At 54.0% G+C, this 15,257-nt stretch overlaps 8 protein-coding genes across 8 annotated transcripts; 4 read left to right on the forward strand and 4 right to left on the reverse strand.

Moving 5' to 3' along the window:
* Window positions 1-47: 47 nt before the first annotated feature.
* Window positions 48-661, forward strand: MAM_02388 (54S ribosomal protein L12; the record flags this gene model as incomplete). Its single annotated transcript, XM_040821187.1, has 2 exons — window positions 48-266; window positions 338-661. The coding sequence occupies 2 exons, from the start codon at window positions 48-50 to the stop codon at window positions 659-661; spliced, it is 543 nt and encodes a 180-aa protein (XP_040680601.1).
* Window positions 662-1,007: 346 nt separating this feature from the next.
* MAM_02389 (CTD kinase subunit gamma) lies at window positions 1,008-1,892 on the reverse strand (the record flags this gene model as incomplete). The annotated part of the gene is made up of 3 exons (XM_040821188.1): window positions 1,008-1,442; window positions 1,521-1,676; window positions 1,737-1,892. 3 exons carry the CDS (start codon window positions 1,890-1,892, stop codon window positions 1,008-1,010), a joined length of 747 nt encoding a protein of 248 aa, XP_040680602.1.
* Window positions 1,893-2,313: 421 nt separating this feature from the next.
* Window positions 2,314-3,351, forward strand: MAM_02390 (pyrroline-5-carboxylate reductase; the record flags this gene model as incomplete). The annotated part of the gene is made up of 2 exons (XM_040821189.1): window positions 2,314-2,359; window positions 2,417-3,351. 2 exons carry the CDS (start codon window positions 2,314-2,316, stop codon window positions 3,349-3,351), a joined length of 981 nt encoding a protein of 326 aa, XP_040680603.1.
* Window positions 3,352-3,605: 254 nt separating this feature from the next.
* MAM_02391 (Histone acetyltransferase type B, catalytic subunit) lies at window positions 3,606-5,163 on the reverse strand (the record flags this gene model as incomplete). The annotated part of the gene is made up of 3 exons (XM_040821190.1): window positions 3,606-4,750; window positions 4,804-5,088; window positions 5,136-5,163. 3 exons carry the CDS (start codon window positions 5,161-5,163, stop codon window positions 3,606-3,608), a joined length of 1,458 nt encoding a protein of 485 aa, XP_040680604.1.
* Window positions 5,164-5,632: 469 nt separating this feature from the next.
* On the forward strand, window positions 5,633-7,761 carry MAM_02392 (LMBR1-like membrane protein; the record flags this gene model as incomplete). The annotated part of the gene is made up of 2 exons (XM_040821191.1): window positions 5,633-5,943; window positions 6,000-7,761. The coding sequence occupies 2 exons, from the start codon at window positions 5,633-5,635 to the stop codon at window positions 7,759-7,761; spliced, it is 2,073 nt and encodes a 690-aa protein (XP_040680605.1).
* Window positions 7,762-8,270: 509 nt separating this feature from the next.
* MAM_02393 (Mg2+ transporter protein, CorA-like/Zinc transport protein ZntB) lies at window positions 8,271-9,848 on the reverse strand (the record flags this gene model as incomplete). The annotated part of the gene is made up of 4 exons (XM_040821192.1): window positions 8,271-8,512; window positions 8,587-8,776; window positions 8,857-9,518; window positions 9,623-9,848. 4 exons carry the CDS (start codon window positions 9,846-9,848, stop codon window positions 8,271-8,273), a joined length of 1,320 nt encoding a protein of 439 aa, XP_040680606.1.
* Window positions 9,849-10,835: 987 nt separating this feature from the next.
* On the reverse strand, window positions 10,836-11,900 carry MAM_02394 (Queuosine biosynthesis protein; the record flags this gene model as incomplete). Its single annotated transcript, XM_040821193.1, has 1 exon — window positions 10,836-11,900. The coding sequence occupies one exon, from the start codon at window positions 11,898-11,900 to the stop codon at window positions 10,836-10,838; it is 1,065 nt and encodes a 354-aa protein (XP_040680607.1).
* Window positions 11,901-13,877: 1,977 nt separating this feature from the next.
* Window positions 13,878-14,897, forward strand: MAM_02395 ((2R)-phospho-3-sulfolactate synthase, ComA; the record flags this gene model as incomplete). The annotated part of the gene is made up of 3 exons (XM_040821194.1): window positions 13,878-14,017; window positions 14,099-14,216; window positions 14,322-14,897. The coding sequence occupies 3 exons, from the start codon at window positions 13,878-13,880 to the stop codon at window positions 14,895-14,897; spliced, it is 834 nt and encodes a 277-aa protein (XP_040680608.1).
* Between the last annotated feature and the right edge of the window lie 360 nt (window positions 14,898-15,257).

The following is a 15,257-nucleotide window of genomic DNA, read 5'->3' on the forward strand; positions in this document are numbered from 1 at the left end:
GCGACCACGAATCCGAGCAATCCCGCCCCCATTACACATCACCAACCATGGCAATGTCCTGTCGGCATGCGGCGCAGAGCTGTGCCCGCCAATTTCGCCCTTTTGGCTCTGCCAAGTTCCCTGTACACATGCTTCGGATCGCCCCGACGACAAGGCGGCTCAACTCGACCGAGGCCGCTCCTACAAACCCCAAGATTGCCGAGATTGTCGATCAGATCAGCCAGCTGACTCTGCTGGAAACTGCCGACTTGGTATCTAGTCTAAAGGTGGGCTTCAGCGTTGGATTGAGGATGTCGATTGCAAATCTCGATTGCCTTTGCTGACCTTGAATGTCCAGACCAGACTGAACATCCCCGATATGCCCATGGGTGGCTTCGCCGCTGCCGCCCCCCCTGCGGCCCCTGCCGCCGAGGAACCGGAAGAAGCAGCTCCTGCTGCTGCCGAGAAGTCTCTTTTTACCTTGAAGCTGCAAGCTTTTGATGCCGGTGCAAAGGCCAAGATCATCAAGGAGGTCAAGAGTCTGCTCGGACTTAGCTTAGTAGACAGCAAGAAGTTTGTGGAGAGTGCACCCAAGATGATGAAGGAGAACATTCCCAAAGAGGAGGCTGAGAAAATCATTGCCAGCATGAAGGAGCTTGGTGCTACTGTTATCATGGAGTAGAGAGAATGCCATTGAATTGCAACATTGGGCTGGCAGGTTCATCATAATAGAAGGCCGATTTGCATGTACAAAATCGTCATGTGTACTAGTATCTCAAATGGAGCTTCCTTTCAGAGTAAGCAAAAACCAAGCTTTTCAATTTCTTGTCTTGTATGCTGTTTTTTTGACAACATGTTGACACGACTGTAATATCTACGATGCCAAGCACGCGGGAGCAGCAGCGACCTACCAAGGGTATCAAATGCCTTCCTAGTAACAAGCTCATACCGACACAAACTGTCCGAGCGTGCAATATTTGCGCCGGAACTCCATGCAATGCAACGAAATAGACCCCGGTGTGCTGCGGCTAGTGGTGGTCTCCATTTCCAGCGCGTTTATGGGGACACTGCTGCATTTCCATTTCTTTGGCAAAATCATCAGCCTCCTCGGAAATTAGGCGGTCGTCGTCTTCGCCGAAATCGCTGGTCTCTTCCCACAATTTGTTCATCTCTGCGTCTTCAGTCTTCGGGATGGCCCAGATGCTCTCCCGTTGCCGCTTGTGACGTTCCCTATCTTCCTCTATGCGTTGTTCGACTTGACGTTTATCTAGGCGATGTGGTGCTGACTTTGATCCCGACTTGGGTGCCGTCTGGGCATCTGATTTATCTGTCATGCCCACATCGCTAGGTGGTGATGCGGGACTCAAATCGGCCTCGTTAGTCTCGCGTTCTTTCAGAACGTCTTCTATCTGGCTAACGGCTTGAGAATCTAAATGCCCTTTGGTCTGGAGACCCTGCAAAGCCTACAATACGAGGTTAACGACAGAAGCTCACGGATACGAGTGGGAAAAAAAGCTTTGTTGGGGGGGGGGGGGGGTGACATTCGTGGCCCCAGATCCGTCATCAGGAGCAACGGCATCGACCACTCGAATAATATCGCGTTGCATCATGCGAACGTATTCACCATGCTCGTCTTGCGCCAAGTCTAGAAAATGTTCGATAAAATACATGATATTTGCGCGGGTATTCATGTTATTCTGCAACATGTTAGTCACGCACTCATGCTCACACGAAGGCTTTTCCAAAATAAATCCTACCCGTTCGACTTGTTCGAGGATGCAGGAGTGCAAATCCTCATCCATTTCTTTGTATTTCAAGGCATACTGGGCAGCCTTTTGAGCAGAAACCACAGAGGCATTCAGACGCTGCAACTGCAAGCTGAATCGCATACGAACATCAAATGGATCCGCCATTATGTGTTGTGACACAGTCCTGAACCAGGTTGCCGCCAGTGGCAAAGAGGTGGCATGCGGCGTCTTTGGCAAAGAACTCGTTGAGAAGTGAATCTCAGTGACCTTGGCATTGGCGGGTTGCTCGGTGACAACTTGGCCACGGTAAAGCCACGGCACAGAGTGGCTGTTAAAGCGCCGGAAAATCTCGCCGGCCAGCCCCACAGTTGGATGGCATCGGTTCACTCTTCGATGCCCAATCCTTTTTCACTTGATCGCTTTATCAAGTGCAAGGAAGGCGCATTGTCTTTTTTCTGCTTGAAGTTTCCGTCTTCTTAAAAACAAGTTGTACTTCCTAAATCTTCTCACTTTGGCTACAAACTTAAAAACACCGCTTTCAATTCAAACATAGTGCTGCACCCTGACGTCACGGTAACAGGGCAACATGAGTCCTCAATATGGCGATTTCACCATGACGGTGTTGGGATGTGGTCAGTGCTTCTTTTGGTTGCCAGTTTCGCAGTACGTCATCTGATACGGAATCATAGGCACCATGGGAATTGCAATTCTCAACGGCATCCTCACATCCTTGGCCGAGATAAATGGTCCTCAAGCCACATCATCAAGCGCTTCCACCCCAGGAGAAGAACGACCACAGGCCCTCCCATCACGATTCATTGCTTGCGTTCGCAGCGCCGAGAGTGCTAAGAGAGTCAAGGCTGCTTTGCGGGAGCACTCAACCATGGTGAAGGTTGTTCAGAATGAGAACCTTGCTGCCGTCCAGCAGGCACAGGTCGTCCTTCTGAGCTGCAAGCCATACATGGTGAACAATGTTTTGGGCGAGCCCGGCATGGCGGATGCTTTAGAGGGCAAGCTTCTCATCAGCGTTTGTGCTGGCATCACCGCTGAGCATATGGAGATGGCTCTGCACGGATCAGTACCAACGACAAGCCCGGCGGACGACGGTCGATGCAGAGTCGTTCGTGCCATGTGCAATACCGCCGCCCTTATCCGGGAGTCCATGACCGTCATCGGAATGTCCGATCCGCCTCTGCCTCCTGACATGAAGACCCTTGTCACATGGATCTTCAAACGCATCGGTGATGTAGTCTACCTCCCCTCCAATAACATGGATGCATCCACAGCTCTCTGCGGATCATCCCCCGCCATGTTTGCTCTGATGCTCGAGGCGGCCATCGATGGTGCCGTGGCCATGGGTCTACCCCGTGCTGAGGCCCAAAGAATGGCTACTCAATCCATGCGAGGCACCACTGGTTTGGTCCAGAGCGGTGAGCACCCGGCCCTTCTCAGGGAGAAGGTCTGCACCCCTGGTGGATGCACAATCGGTGGTCTTTTGGTGTTGGAGGAGGGGCGAGCCCGAGGAACGATTTCCAGGGCCATCCGTGAAGCTACGGTGGTTGCCAGCCAGCTTGGCAAAGGCGTCCAGGGAGTCAACGGAACCAGATTCAACACCACTGGTTAACCGACCAAAGGTGGAAACTCTGCGACGCAGAGGGCAAAGGTTTCCTACCAGTCGTGGTTGACAGCATAGACCCATTTCTTGCTCAATGTACCAACGCCGCAGAGGAACTGTATAGGAAGCCCATTGTCATTCGTGATTTACTGTACATTGACCTCTGAAGCCTGCCCCGAGTCATTATCTCGCACTGCATAACACAAACGCCAACCAAATCTTCAGGTGCATAGACAACATTTTACCAAGCCGGTGCACCTACTTCAAGCGTCTTCCACTCTGGGCTTTTTGCTTTGGCTCTCATCTCCAGACTTGTCATCTATTTTCCGTTTTCCGCTCGTTTGACTGGGAACAGGGCTATGGCCACTAGCTCGTTCTTGGGCTGCCAGAATGCGAGCGTACTCTAGTTCAACACCAGTCAAAGTCTCCTGGAGCTTGTCAATGCGTTCGGATTGCTCAATTTGAGATAGAGCTTCTCTGTTGTGTCTGTACAGTCTTTTCTTCACAAGCAGTTGCCAGAGCCTCTCCAAATGCTTGTCCGCCTGTATAGGAACCGGGGGGTCGTCATCCAGCGCCATAGAAGGTCGCACAGATGAAGGGAGCTGAGACATCAGGTACATTTCCACCATCCTATGAAACTGTCGAGGGGCAATCTTTGCAGTCAGGCGGATTTCCTCGAGCCTGTCTCCTCCAACAACCAGACTGGGCACGGGGCCTTTCTTGGGAATCGTGACAGATGGATCCAGTTTCAAGCTGACAAAGTCTGGGATTGTCTTGAGAAAGGTGAGGTCACAAACATCTCGCAGATCATCGAATGCTTCATTCGGGTTCTCAACTGTGAATTCGTGGGTTTGCTTGTGCTTGTGGTAGTATTGGAATATCGATTTATACAGCTTTGCTCCGTTGCCCTTGCCTTGGAATGGCGGTAAAATGATGAATTGGGAGAGCCTAGTTCGGCATGGGAGTTTTGCCAAGTCAAAGTTCCCATCCGGCAATTCCCACTCATCCCCAGACTCGGGTGGCGGAGCAAGAGGTCGCCCAAAGTAGAAAAATCGATAGACTGTGGAGTATCCAACGAAGACGTATAACTTTTGATCCGGTTGCTCATCTGACTTTTGTGTACGGTAGAGAAAGAAGACTGTCCAACGGTTTGCATCGGACAGGTCGAGTTCGGGCGAGTCCGATTCAGGGTTCTGGCCAATGTACGAGCCACCTTCGATAAACAGAGGCACCAGGATCTGAATGCGAGAGTTCAGCTGCTTGATAGCTGGATCTTCCAGGCTGCCTCTCCAAATTTCATACTGGCCGTCAGGTCCGTCGATAGTCTCTTGAAGGGTGCCAGGGGGGGTCCATTTATCGCCAAGCTGCTGAGAACTATCCTCAAAATCAGAGCTCTTGACGAAAGCAACTATGGAGGTCAGTAGGTATTTCAAGGTCAGCTTGCTCGACAGTGAGATGTACCCTTTGGCAAATGATTTCCTTCTTGAAACACAGCCTTGATATCAGTAGGTTCTTCGACTCCGGCGGGAGGGCTAAGTTTTTTCCTGTAGGTTGTTTCCAAATGTGGCCGCATATCATTTGCTCGAAATCGCAAGCTAATCTTCAGGTCCTTGTACCCAAAAATCTTCTCTTCTTCACCAAAAATGGGGTAGGTGAAGTTGGGGTGAAAGGAGCCGACGAGCCGGAGCCCTGACTTGGAAGGGGAAACGAGGCTCAAGCTGAGCGCATCGTTGGCGTCAACGACCCCTACAAATTGTCAGCTTTTCAAACCGAATCGAACACAGACAACTTACACTCAGCGAGATCGGGCAGGGCAGCCATGACTGACGTCTGTGAGAAAGGCTGAATGCTACAGTCGTCAATTATGGCGTCGATCCTAGTGTGGTGGTGATGGGTTGGAGGTCAACTGGTGAGAAGACCGAAGCTAGACGCGACGGCTCCGGGTGGAAACGCGACACAGCGCGAATCAATTAAATTGGTTGGGCTCAGGTGCGCAGCCTGCACATGCACAGCACAGACTGTTTGATCACTGCCTGCACGAGATGCATAACCTGCTGGTGCCCCACATATAAGGCACCCATCGTGCCGTCCTGGGCACTTTCAGCAGGCCTTCTGCACCACCATTGCGTCATGGGACCTGCAAGCCACGGGGCCAACGCAAGCTAACAATGTTCCATCCCAACAGGCAGTAGCGACCTGGCGGACACCGGCTGCGTCTTTCGTTCAACTCCAAAAAAACCAACCTCATCTTTCGCATCGCCTGTATGGACTCGCTTATGGGTCGCTCGCCATGGCTCATATCACCAGCAGTGCCGCGCCGGCCGGTTCCATCCTATTTTCGATTTTTGCGCTGCTCGTCATTTCCGTCATCGTCCTATTGATCTTGCGATACTACCTGCCGCTGCGAACGACCCCCGGGTTCTATCTCGTTCCCATCTTCTTCGCCTTATGGCTGCCGTCAATAGTTGTCCTCCTCGTTCCCATAGACCTGGCATCCAGCGCCGCTACCAACGATGAGACCACCAGAGGAATATGGCTCCCCGAACGAGTCGTCTTGGTGTCGTGGCGGATAACATATTGGCTGACCTTTGTGCTAACTTGGTGCGGTACTCTCCAAGGTCTTTTGCTTGCCATGGCGGTACACTTACAGACCACAGGGCTATTTTGCCCATCCTAGGTGAATACTCGGATGCCGGCTACCACGAACCGAACGATAAGCTCAAGTACTCCCTCCGACAAAATGCGCAGTTTTACGCCATTGTCCTCGGTGCCAGTGCTGTTGGTTTGGTCTACTTCTTTATTGCATATAATCCCTCTCTTTTATCGGTCCAGAGTCTTGTGATGACTCTTGCCTACTGCTGGGGCCTTGTACTCGCCATCTATCTCATGGGTCACGGGCTTGTTGCGATTCCAAGACGACTAATTCGAAATGCGAGTATCAGCGGCCGATTACGGAGATTGCAGTCGCGAGCCCCAAAAGTGCGTGAGCGCATGGAAGACACGCTGGTCATCCTAGAGGAAGTTGAGGCTCAAGTCGCAGAGCTTTGTCGCCGAAAGACCGGCAGCGCTTTGAGTTTTCAGGAATGGATCGAGGAGCTTCAAGACATGGGCAACATCGTGCCGTCTCAGGTACCATCCGGCTTCAGCACCTTCGGCGCTAGTGGTCGATCCATTCCGCCTGTCATCACAGAAAAGTATTTGGCCGACCTGACTCGAGGCTTTGTTCGGGCTAGGCATGCTAGATCTCGATATGTCGACGAATGGAACGGCTTGGTGCACGAAGCAGGGGAATTGCAGATGATTTTAGATTCTGCTGCATCAAAGAAGCTAAATTTCGGAGAGCCGTCACCGCACGCGGGAGTTTGCGAGAGGACCAGAATTCTGAGTCCATATACTCGATACATATTTTACTACCATGTCGTCCCCTACTCACAAGTAGCATTTGGTCTATTCCTAGCTGTCGCCTCTGCTTGCGTTGTCTGGTCGGAATTGGTTCGATATACATTCCCGCAATTGTCCGTCATTCGCCTCAGTGTGGTACATCACTGGGTGGGCGACAAGCCTGAAGTTGGGTTTGCAGGACAAGTCGTTTCTGCTTTCTGGATTAGCTACATGTGTGCGGCAGCGCTTCTCTCCATGACAGAAGTCAAAGTCTGGCGTGGCCGGGCCCTTGTGAAGCGGAACACGGCTTATGAATCGGCATTTTGGTACTCCATGCAGGTCGCCAAGCTTACTATCCCGCTGTCGTACAACTTTGTGACTTTCTTATCCAAAGAGGTATATGAAAAGACGATATTCTTCAAGTTCCTGGGGCAACTACTCGAAAAGACCGCGCCTGGTCGGTGGTTTGATGATCTCTTTCCAATTGTCGTCTTGTTCCCTGTGGTGGCAACATTGTTCGGGTTGTACGGGAAAGTCAAACGTGTTTTTGTCGGCATCGACGTCATTGACGAGGGCGATGAAAATGGGCCGGCATATGGGACTGGATCTTGGCGAGAAGGTCGTGCTCTCATTGAACGAGAACTGGAAGGCACAGCGATATACCGTCGACGAGGGGACACGGCTTCAAGCGTCGCACTAGGTGGACGAGGAAACAGACCAGCTCCCACCCTCTCCATTCCCGCAGTTAGGAATCACGCTGCGGCGCCCAGTCGATCACCCTTGTCCCCGTCCAACAATCGCCGACCAGGACAAGCTCCAAGGGCTCCTCTTAGCGACGAAGGAATGGAAGACGATAACATGCTTGTAATCATAGGAAACCGTGTGAAAAACACATTCGAGGGCATGGAAGCGCCCAAATGGTTTCAGGACATCAAGAAACCCAAGTGGATGGGCGGGGACAACGACAATGCTGGTAACTCTCAGGATAACTCCAACATACGCAGATGGTTTGGTGGAGATGGCCACATTCGGTTGTAACACGCAGCCAGTGGTTTTCAACATGACTATGGCGCAGTGACTGGTTTTGGATATGCGGCAGGACGTCGCGCGCTTCGTTGCATGGTCTGGCGTTTTTTTTTTTTTGTTCTAGCTAGCCTGGAACATTATTTAGCTGCAGCATGATGATAAGCAATGAATCTTTGGGCTTATTTGCCAGCTGTCAAACATGGCTTCTGTAGGCTGTATTCCGCATCCAATCTAGCAGCGACAGTTGTTGCGTACATATACTCGTCAATCGTGAATCGTAAGGCATGACCTGTGAGAGGAGCGGCAACTGTCGCATATAAAATTGGCGCAGCCAGAGGCTGCTTTTCATGTGCGTCGATACCCTCTTTATCTTCTGACAGGATCATATTCCCTTGTTTCCACCGGGAGTGCGGAAAAAGAAAGAAATAAAACCAACACCCTGCAGTGACGTAATTGGATAACAAGCTCAAAAGTGTTGTCGTCTCCATCCACTCACAGAACCATGTCCGGAAACCTCGAAATCACGGGCGAGGCGGGGAACTAAGCGAATTCCACGTATGGGTCTTGCTCATGGTCCTCTTCCTCAAATGAAACATGATTTCCTTCTCCATCTTGTCGATAGTCAGCTCGAGGTCTTCGTCGTCTCTGGCATACTGCGCCTCGCGACGGCGATCAAACCACACCCATATCGCTACGATGGCGGCGGTGACGGGAACCGTGACGGCAAAGTAGATCCACAGATTTACGGACACGGGATGGGCGGCTGGCGGCGATGGCAGCATCAGTTTCGAGGCAGATGTACGATCCTGGGGTAGGGCGGGGACGGGGGTGCCGTACTTTCCTGGAAATTGAAAAACGTCATGCTGAACACGGACGCGAGATACGTGCCGGGGAGGAAGAGCGTTCCCATGAGCGAGATGGTCTTCATGGCCGTGCTGTCGCGTTTGCTGGCGTGGGCGATGCGGCGCTGCTCTCCGGCGATTTCGAGATTCAGCCTCGCTTCGCGCTGCGACATGATGTTGTACAACTATCTCCCTCCCTTCCGTCAGTGTGCCTCTGACCAACTAGCCATGGGGCTGGAGGCGCCGGACTCTTGTGTGTGCATACCGCTTCCCGCTGGACCTTGAGCCGCTCCAGCGTGGTGTGGATGTAGTTCTCCAAGCCCTTCAGCTTGACCCTGTAGAACTCGAGCCGCGCCATCATGCTGTGATGCAGCTTGAGCATTTCCTTGCAGTGCTTCGTCTTGGCGCCCTCGAGGCGCTCTGCTTCGCCGGTGGCAAGACCGTACTTTGTCGTTGTCACGATGCCCATCCTGTCGCGGTACCGCCCCATGGCCTTGTCCATCTCTTCGATGACGGCCCAATACGCCTGCGGTCTCTTCCACATGACGTGGCCGTGGCATTCGACGAGATCGCGATTCAGGCCATCTACCTCCAACAGACCGTCCTGGAAGTACTGCTCATGCTCTTCGACTTCGTTCCGTAGCGAGACGGCGTTCTCCAGACGCCGCACCCACTCCCTCGCATCGCGCTGCTTTTGGTCGTTGGCGGCGGATAAGTCGTACGAGAGGATGATGACGGGCAGCAGCATCGGGTGGCCGACCTGTGCGGAACACGCGCGGAGGTGTTGCAGCACGGAGGCGACGTCTGATGACGGCGTGCCCTTGAGGTATCCCGTCGTGATGCGTGTTTTGAACGAGTGCGAAAGCATCATTTCCCAGCCGCGGGTTCTGCCCTTTTTGCGGACGTCGGATTTGCGATGGATGATTTCTAATGGCAATGTTCAGTCGTCGGCTCGTTGTTCTCGTGAGCTGTCGGGGTGTGTGAGTTTTGAAGAGGGAAGAACAGAAGAAGGAAAGAAAGGAGACACGTACGCAAGTGAGCATCATCGTCATCCTGATCAAGCGAGCTCCAAAAGAACGGCCCGACCACGGCCGTCGTCTCAATGCCTCGAAAAGGAAGCTTCAGGACCCGGACCATGTCCTCGTACGAGTCCTTTGGCAGCGAAATCACCTTTGGCGTAAACGTATCCTTGTCCTTGGCATTCTTCTGGACACTTAAGAACCGTCCGTCAGTCCGTCCACGATCCCCTGGAGGCATCCCGAGGCAGCAACACACTCACATCAGCCGAATCCCACTCAACAGGGTCGTTCCGTGGCGCATCTTGTCCGGCGGCGCAAAGGCACCCTGGTTAGTTGGTCAGCGTCCAGCTCGATTCCGCCAAAATAACTACAGAAGAGGATCGATCCAGAAGACACTCTCACCCGTCTGTGCAAGAAATTGTCAAACTCATCTTCCGTAAGAGGGTGTTCTTCGCACGAGTTGTAAAACGGATCCTGCACACGATTGACGCGTCAACCCACCCATCCCATTCTCCGAGTCTCTGTTTTTTTTTTTTTTTTTTTTTTTTACCCCATGCCTCAGGGGGAACCTCAACCGGCAGAGAGGGGAGGACTCACCGAGTAATTGAATATCTCCACGTAACTCGTCGCCTCGACGACGGTTCTACATTCGTCCACATAATACCGAAACATGTAGTCGTCCATCTCGTATCTCGTCGGGTTCTCGGCGCTTCTGCGAGCCCCGCGCCTTCGTTCAACCTTGAAATCCAGGGCGCAAAATCGTCAATCTGGCTCGACCGACGCCCTTTTTGCACCAAGCAAAGATATTCAAGCAAAGGGTTTCGAGCAACCCGGAGCAACGAAACAGGGGAACGCGTCTACAGAGTACGGCTGAAGAGAGCTCGGTCAGACGAGGACGAGTCCGGAAATGTGCGGTGCGCCGACGTAACCCTGGTCGGCTGCATCCCCAGCCCCGTGACTTTTGGCAAGCATCCAGAGAGGAGAGCATGTCGGCGCCTTGCTGGAAAGAGGAAAACCAAAGCATTCATCCGCGTCAATTGACCTGTATTGCACAAATTCCATTTTCATTACGTGGCGGCGTCAACTAACGACGTCACAGGTAGCAACTAGCTGGAAGCTCGCGCAGCAGATCCCAAGAGTCCTCCTCACAGCGCATGATGACCATGTGCAGGCACCGAATCGAAGCCGGCGCCTGTTCCTGTTCGTCTCGTCCCCGCAGCTCCAGCTACACGATGAGCATGCTGTCCCCGAACAGATCAAACTCGTATTCACCACCGTCAGTCATCTCGGCGTAGCTGCGCATGACCAGCTCTTTTCCAGCAAAGGCCGCCGTGAGCACGATGTGGCTGGACCGCGGCTGGTGAAGGTTCGTCAGCAACACGTCGACCAGCTTGAATCTGAACCCGGGATATATGTAGAGATCCGTCCACCCGGACTGGGCCCGAATAGGCGCTCCGGGCTCCTGCTGGGCCCCCAGTGTCTCGAGGGTTCTCATGACGGTCGTGCCAACGGCCACGATGCGCCTCCCCTCGGCAAGCGCTCGGTTGATTTGGGCGGCCGCCTCGTCTCCGACTTCAAAGTACTCGGACCGGACCTTGTGGTTCTCAATCTCCTGCTCGCTGATGTAGCGAACTGCGAGGATCTCCGTCGCCCCGACGTGCAGCGTGATGTTGGCGACCTCGACTCCGTTGGCGACGACCTCGGCCAGCAGCTTGCTGGAGAAGTGAAGCCCAGCCGAGGGGATGTTGAACGACCCGGGTGTGCTGGCGTACACAGAGCGGTAGGCTTGGGGCGCCGATTTCCAGGGCTCCCAGTTGGGATGTTCCACCTCGTCGATTCGCACGGCGAATTCGACCAGCGTTGGCGTGACCAGCTCCAACGGTTCGAACTTTGCCTTCCAGAGCTTGTCGGGCAGCGGTTCCAGCAGGGTACAGGTGAGCCGGCCGTTGTCCTTTGACGTCAGGGTCATGGCCGGCTCAGCCAACGGCCACCCGAATAGACCGACAAGAGTCGTGCCGTCGGGGTCGTGGCCGTACAGGGCCACCTGGGTCGATTGATCGCCGTGCTGGAAGCACAGGATGTTTGCGAGCATGTAGCTGTCGTTGAGTACCAGGAGGTCGCCGGGGCGGAGGTACTGGCAAATGTCTGAAAACATGGCGTGCGTAATCTTCTCCGTAGAGCGGTCGAGCACGATCATCCTGGCGCTGTCGCGGCTTTTGCCACGCAGCTCAAAGGGATCGTCTGGGACGATTCTCGACTCAGCATTGTAATTGAACTCTTCAGTCTTCATGATTCCTCTCTTTGCACGCTCCTGAAATGGTACGGTCTCGGTGCCCAAGGTTGGATTAGGGGAGGGGGATCCAACGCCGCTCCCCCGTTTGACAGAATGGTCTGACGACTAAATAGTGTTAGAGTCTCGACGTATAAGACGTCCAACTATATCCTGAAATGAGGGGTTCCTTCTGGCTAGCAGACGAGATGCGTGGGCGGACGGCTGGACGCCGTGGACAGTATTGGATATTGACCTCCTCCGACGCAGCATCATCACGGTGGCTTATGCAACACCTCGAGCGAAGGGATAGAATGTCATCTACGCATGTACCCAGGGCGATCCTGGCGAATAGTGAGAGGCCTCTGCACCAACATGGATGGGCAGGGCGTCTTACAGAAACACGCTTCATCGTCAGGATTTATACGCCGCGGCATGGAAGCCACCGCGTAAGTACTCGGGATCACGTCCATTATCCATACAGTCCCGAGATATAGCAAGTCGACGTTACGTAAATATATGGACAACGGCCCTACATCCCTGCAGCGCGGTCCCTCGCACTCTCTTGACATCTCTACGTGCGGTTGATTGTCTCCATGTCTTGCGCCTTGCCATGGACCATCCCCGGAACTCGCATTCAGCACTAGATCCGGGTCGTCGGTGCGATATCAACCGGGGAAGTTCAGACGCCCAATGCGGGAGAGTCGCAAGTGACTACCGCGTACTCGGATTCGAAATGCGATGAGAGAGCACGTAGGTCTCACTCGAGAGCTAATGTCGGATGCACCGTTGGGCTTCACTGCACTGCGGCGCGGTTTCAAGCGGCAAGCACTTGATTGGGTTGAGTCTGTTTCTAATACAGTCAGCCATGCATAGACGCGGTGTTTTGATCACTTTGGTGGCCATGCGTCTGATAATTCAGGAGGCCCATCGGCATCGGGGCTAACAGGGCTGTCTGGTGAAGAGTTCGAGTCCAGCGTCACCCCTTGATCGCTTCCCGAGACGGCTGTCGGTATCGTGATGTGTTCTAGTAGAGGAGAAGCTAATCTTGGACGAGGGTTGTATCCAGCTTCTGCCATGACTTGCCCGTGCTGTACTCCGTACCGATGCCGGTTCTTCAATTCTTTCTTTCCTCCATTCCCACGTCACTCTTCCCAGGACGACACGGCGGGAGCTGCAACGTCAGTCCCGGCCAAAACCCTCCCAGCAGCGCGGCCAACGCAGGACGGTCCAGCGGCGCGTAGTGTCCTCGACTCCTCCTATAGTAACATCTACCAGGGCCCTGTCCGCAGCAGAGATGCCGCCGGCCTTCAACAAATACCGAGCAGAACAGTGGCGTCAAACCAGAGGAGCCAAAGTCTCAGAGACTCGGCACGGCGTGGACCCCCGGTTCGAATCGTACTTGCTTTCCGCTTTCCGTCGTCGGTCTCCTTCGCCCACGTCGACCCCGAGTCGGCGCAGCAACACAAAGGCAAATCATGAACCGGCAATGGACGGCGAACGCTGCAACGAGGTTGCTACATTGCATCCGGGGGCCATTGTACCAATCGAACAACTTGTCGAGACCGAAAACCATTGTGGCGATGCCCCGCGCCGCGTAACACGGCTGCTGTGCACCGCTTGACGTCGTTCTGACGTCGACATCGCCAAAGATGCCATGGCCCATGGCCCATGAGTCCATGACAACTCCCATAGAAAAGGGACCAGCAGTGAGCATATTCCGCCATTGCAAGCTGGCAACTAATGACTCGGCCCCCGCAGGAGAAATCAAGCTGCTTTGCCGTCTGAACGCGCCATCCCTCTCCCTCTCCCTCTCCCTCTCCGCCTCCGAAATCAATCGCCCAGCAGCACAACATGTTGTCCACCGCGGCAATGCGATATGCCACATCGTCAGCCCGCCTTGCACTTGCTCGCCACGGCCGCACCGTACAGCTCGGTGCCTCCAGGCCTCTCTCATTCGCAAGACCGGCGTCGTCCCAATCTGCCAGGCGTCACATCATGCTGGAAGACCCCGACGGGTTCGGCTTCATCCGACACAATGCCCGCCCCCCGAAGCCGAGAAAGACGGGCGTTACCGAGATCAGGGGCCCGTACTACTCCGTCATGGGGAAGAGGTACCTCCAAGACGTATTCGACACGTATGTAAGCCTGCCCAGCAGAGCTTTCGTTCCCCCATGGCAGGCGCGGCTCAGATCAAAGTGTCCGCTAATCCAAGCCAGCATGTCGCATCAAGTGGACGGCGTCAAGTTCGCAGGAGGCTCGTTCTCCCTCTTCCACGAAGACAAGCTGAGGGAGCTCATCCAGATAGCCCACGAGAATGACGCCTATGTCTCAACGGTAGGCAGGCAGGCAGGCAGGCAGGCTGCAGGCTGCTGGCCGTGGCCGACATGCCATCGACCGCACGGCGCGGGCAAGGAAGCGGCTAACAAACAACTCGTGTAGGGAGGCTGGATTGAGCACGTACTCACCCAGTCGGCGCCGGCGGCAGCCGTGGATAGGTATATCCAAAAATGCAAAGAGGTCGGCTTCGACGTGATTGAGATCTCGACCGGATTTCTCTCTCTGCCGCAAGATGACTGGCTGCGCTTGGTGGACAAGGTGCACGAAGCCGGCTTGGTCGCGAAACCAGAGTGCGGCATACAGTTTGGCGCTGGCGGCGACACAAAGGCTTCTGAGCTGGAGTCGTTGGGCCCTTCGGATCCCTCCAAGATCATCAGCGCCGGCAAGAGGTTCATCGATGCCGGTGTCGAGCGCATCATGATTGAGAGTGAAGGCATCACTGAAAACGTCACCAAGTGGAGGACTGACGTGATTCAGCGTGTCCTTGACCAACTCCCGGCGGAAAAACTCATGTTTGAGGCAGCAGATCCGGCCGTGTTCAACTGGTATATTCGGGAATTCGGCGCCGATGTCAATCTGTTTGTAGATCACTCACAGATTGTGCAGCTTAGCTGTTTGAGGGAGGGTATCTGGGGCATGGCGGACACCTTCGGCAAGATCACTACGTATAGGCCATAGCGACGATGGGCATCTTCTTGACTCTGTAGTTCGAATCACGGCACATTCCAACGTTTCATGGTCTGCTTGCTGAGCTGAACTAGTAGTCCATACCGCACGCGGCTCGTCCGACGTGTGTCCCTTCGTCCACCGCAGCCTCAATCTTGTCAAACTGATCGACAACTCTGCTCGCAAGCCGGTCAGCAACAGTCGACTTGACCAGCAGCGAACACCAGCACGTAATGCACCCACGACTTACACCTCATATCGCGGCCAGTCTTACAGCGTATCATGACGTAATGATTCATACAGATGCTTCGCGTCATTACTAGCAGTCGGAGACTAAAACGAGGTTTCAAATTCGGCTTGATCAGTTTTGTC

Source organism: Metarhizium album (assembly GCF_000804445.1).
Source record: "Metarhizium album ARSEF 1941 chromosome Unknown scaffold_4, whole genome shotgun sequence".
NCBI lineage: Eukaryota > Fungi > Ascomycota > Sordariomycetes > Hypocreales > Clavicipitaceae > Metarhizium > Metarhizium album.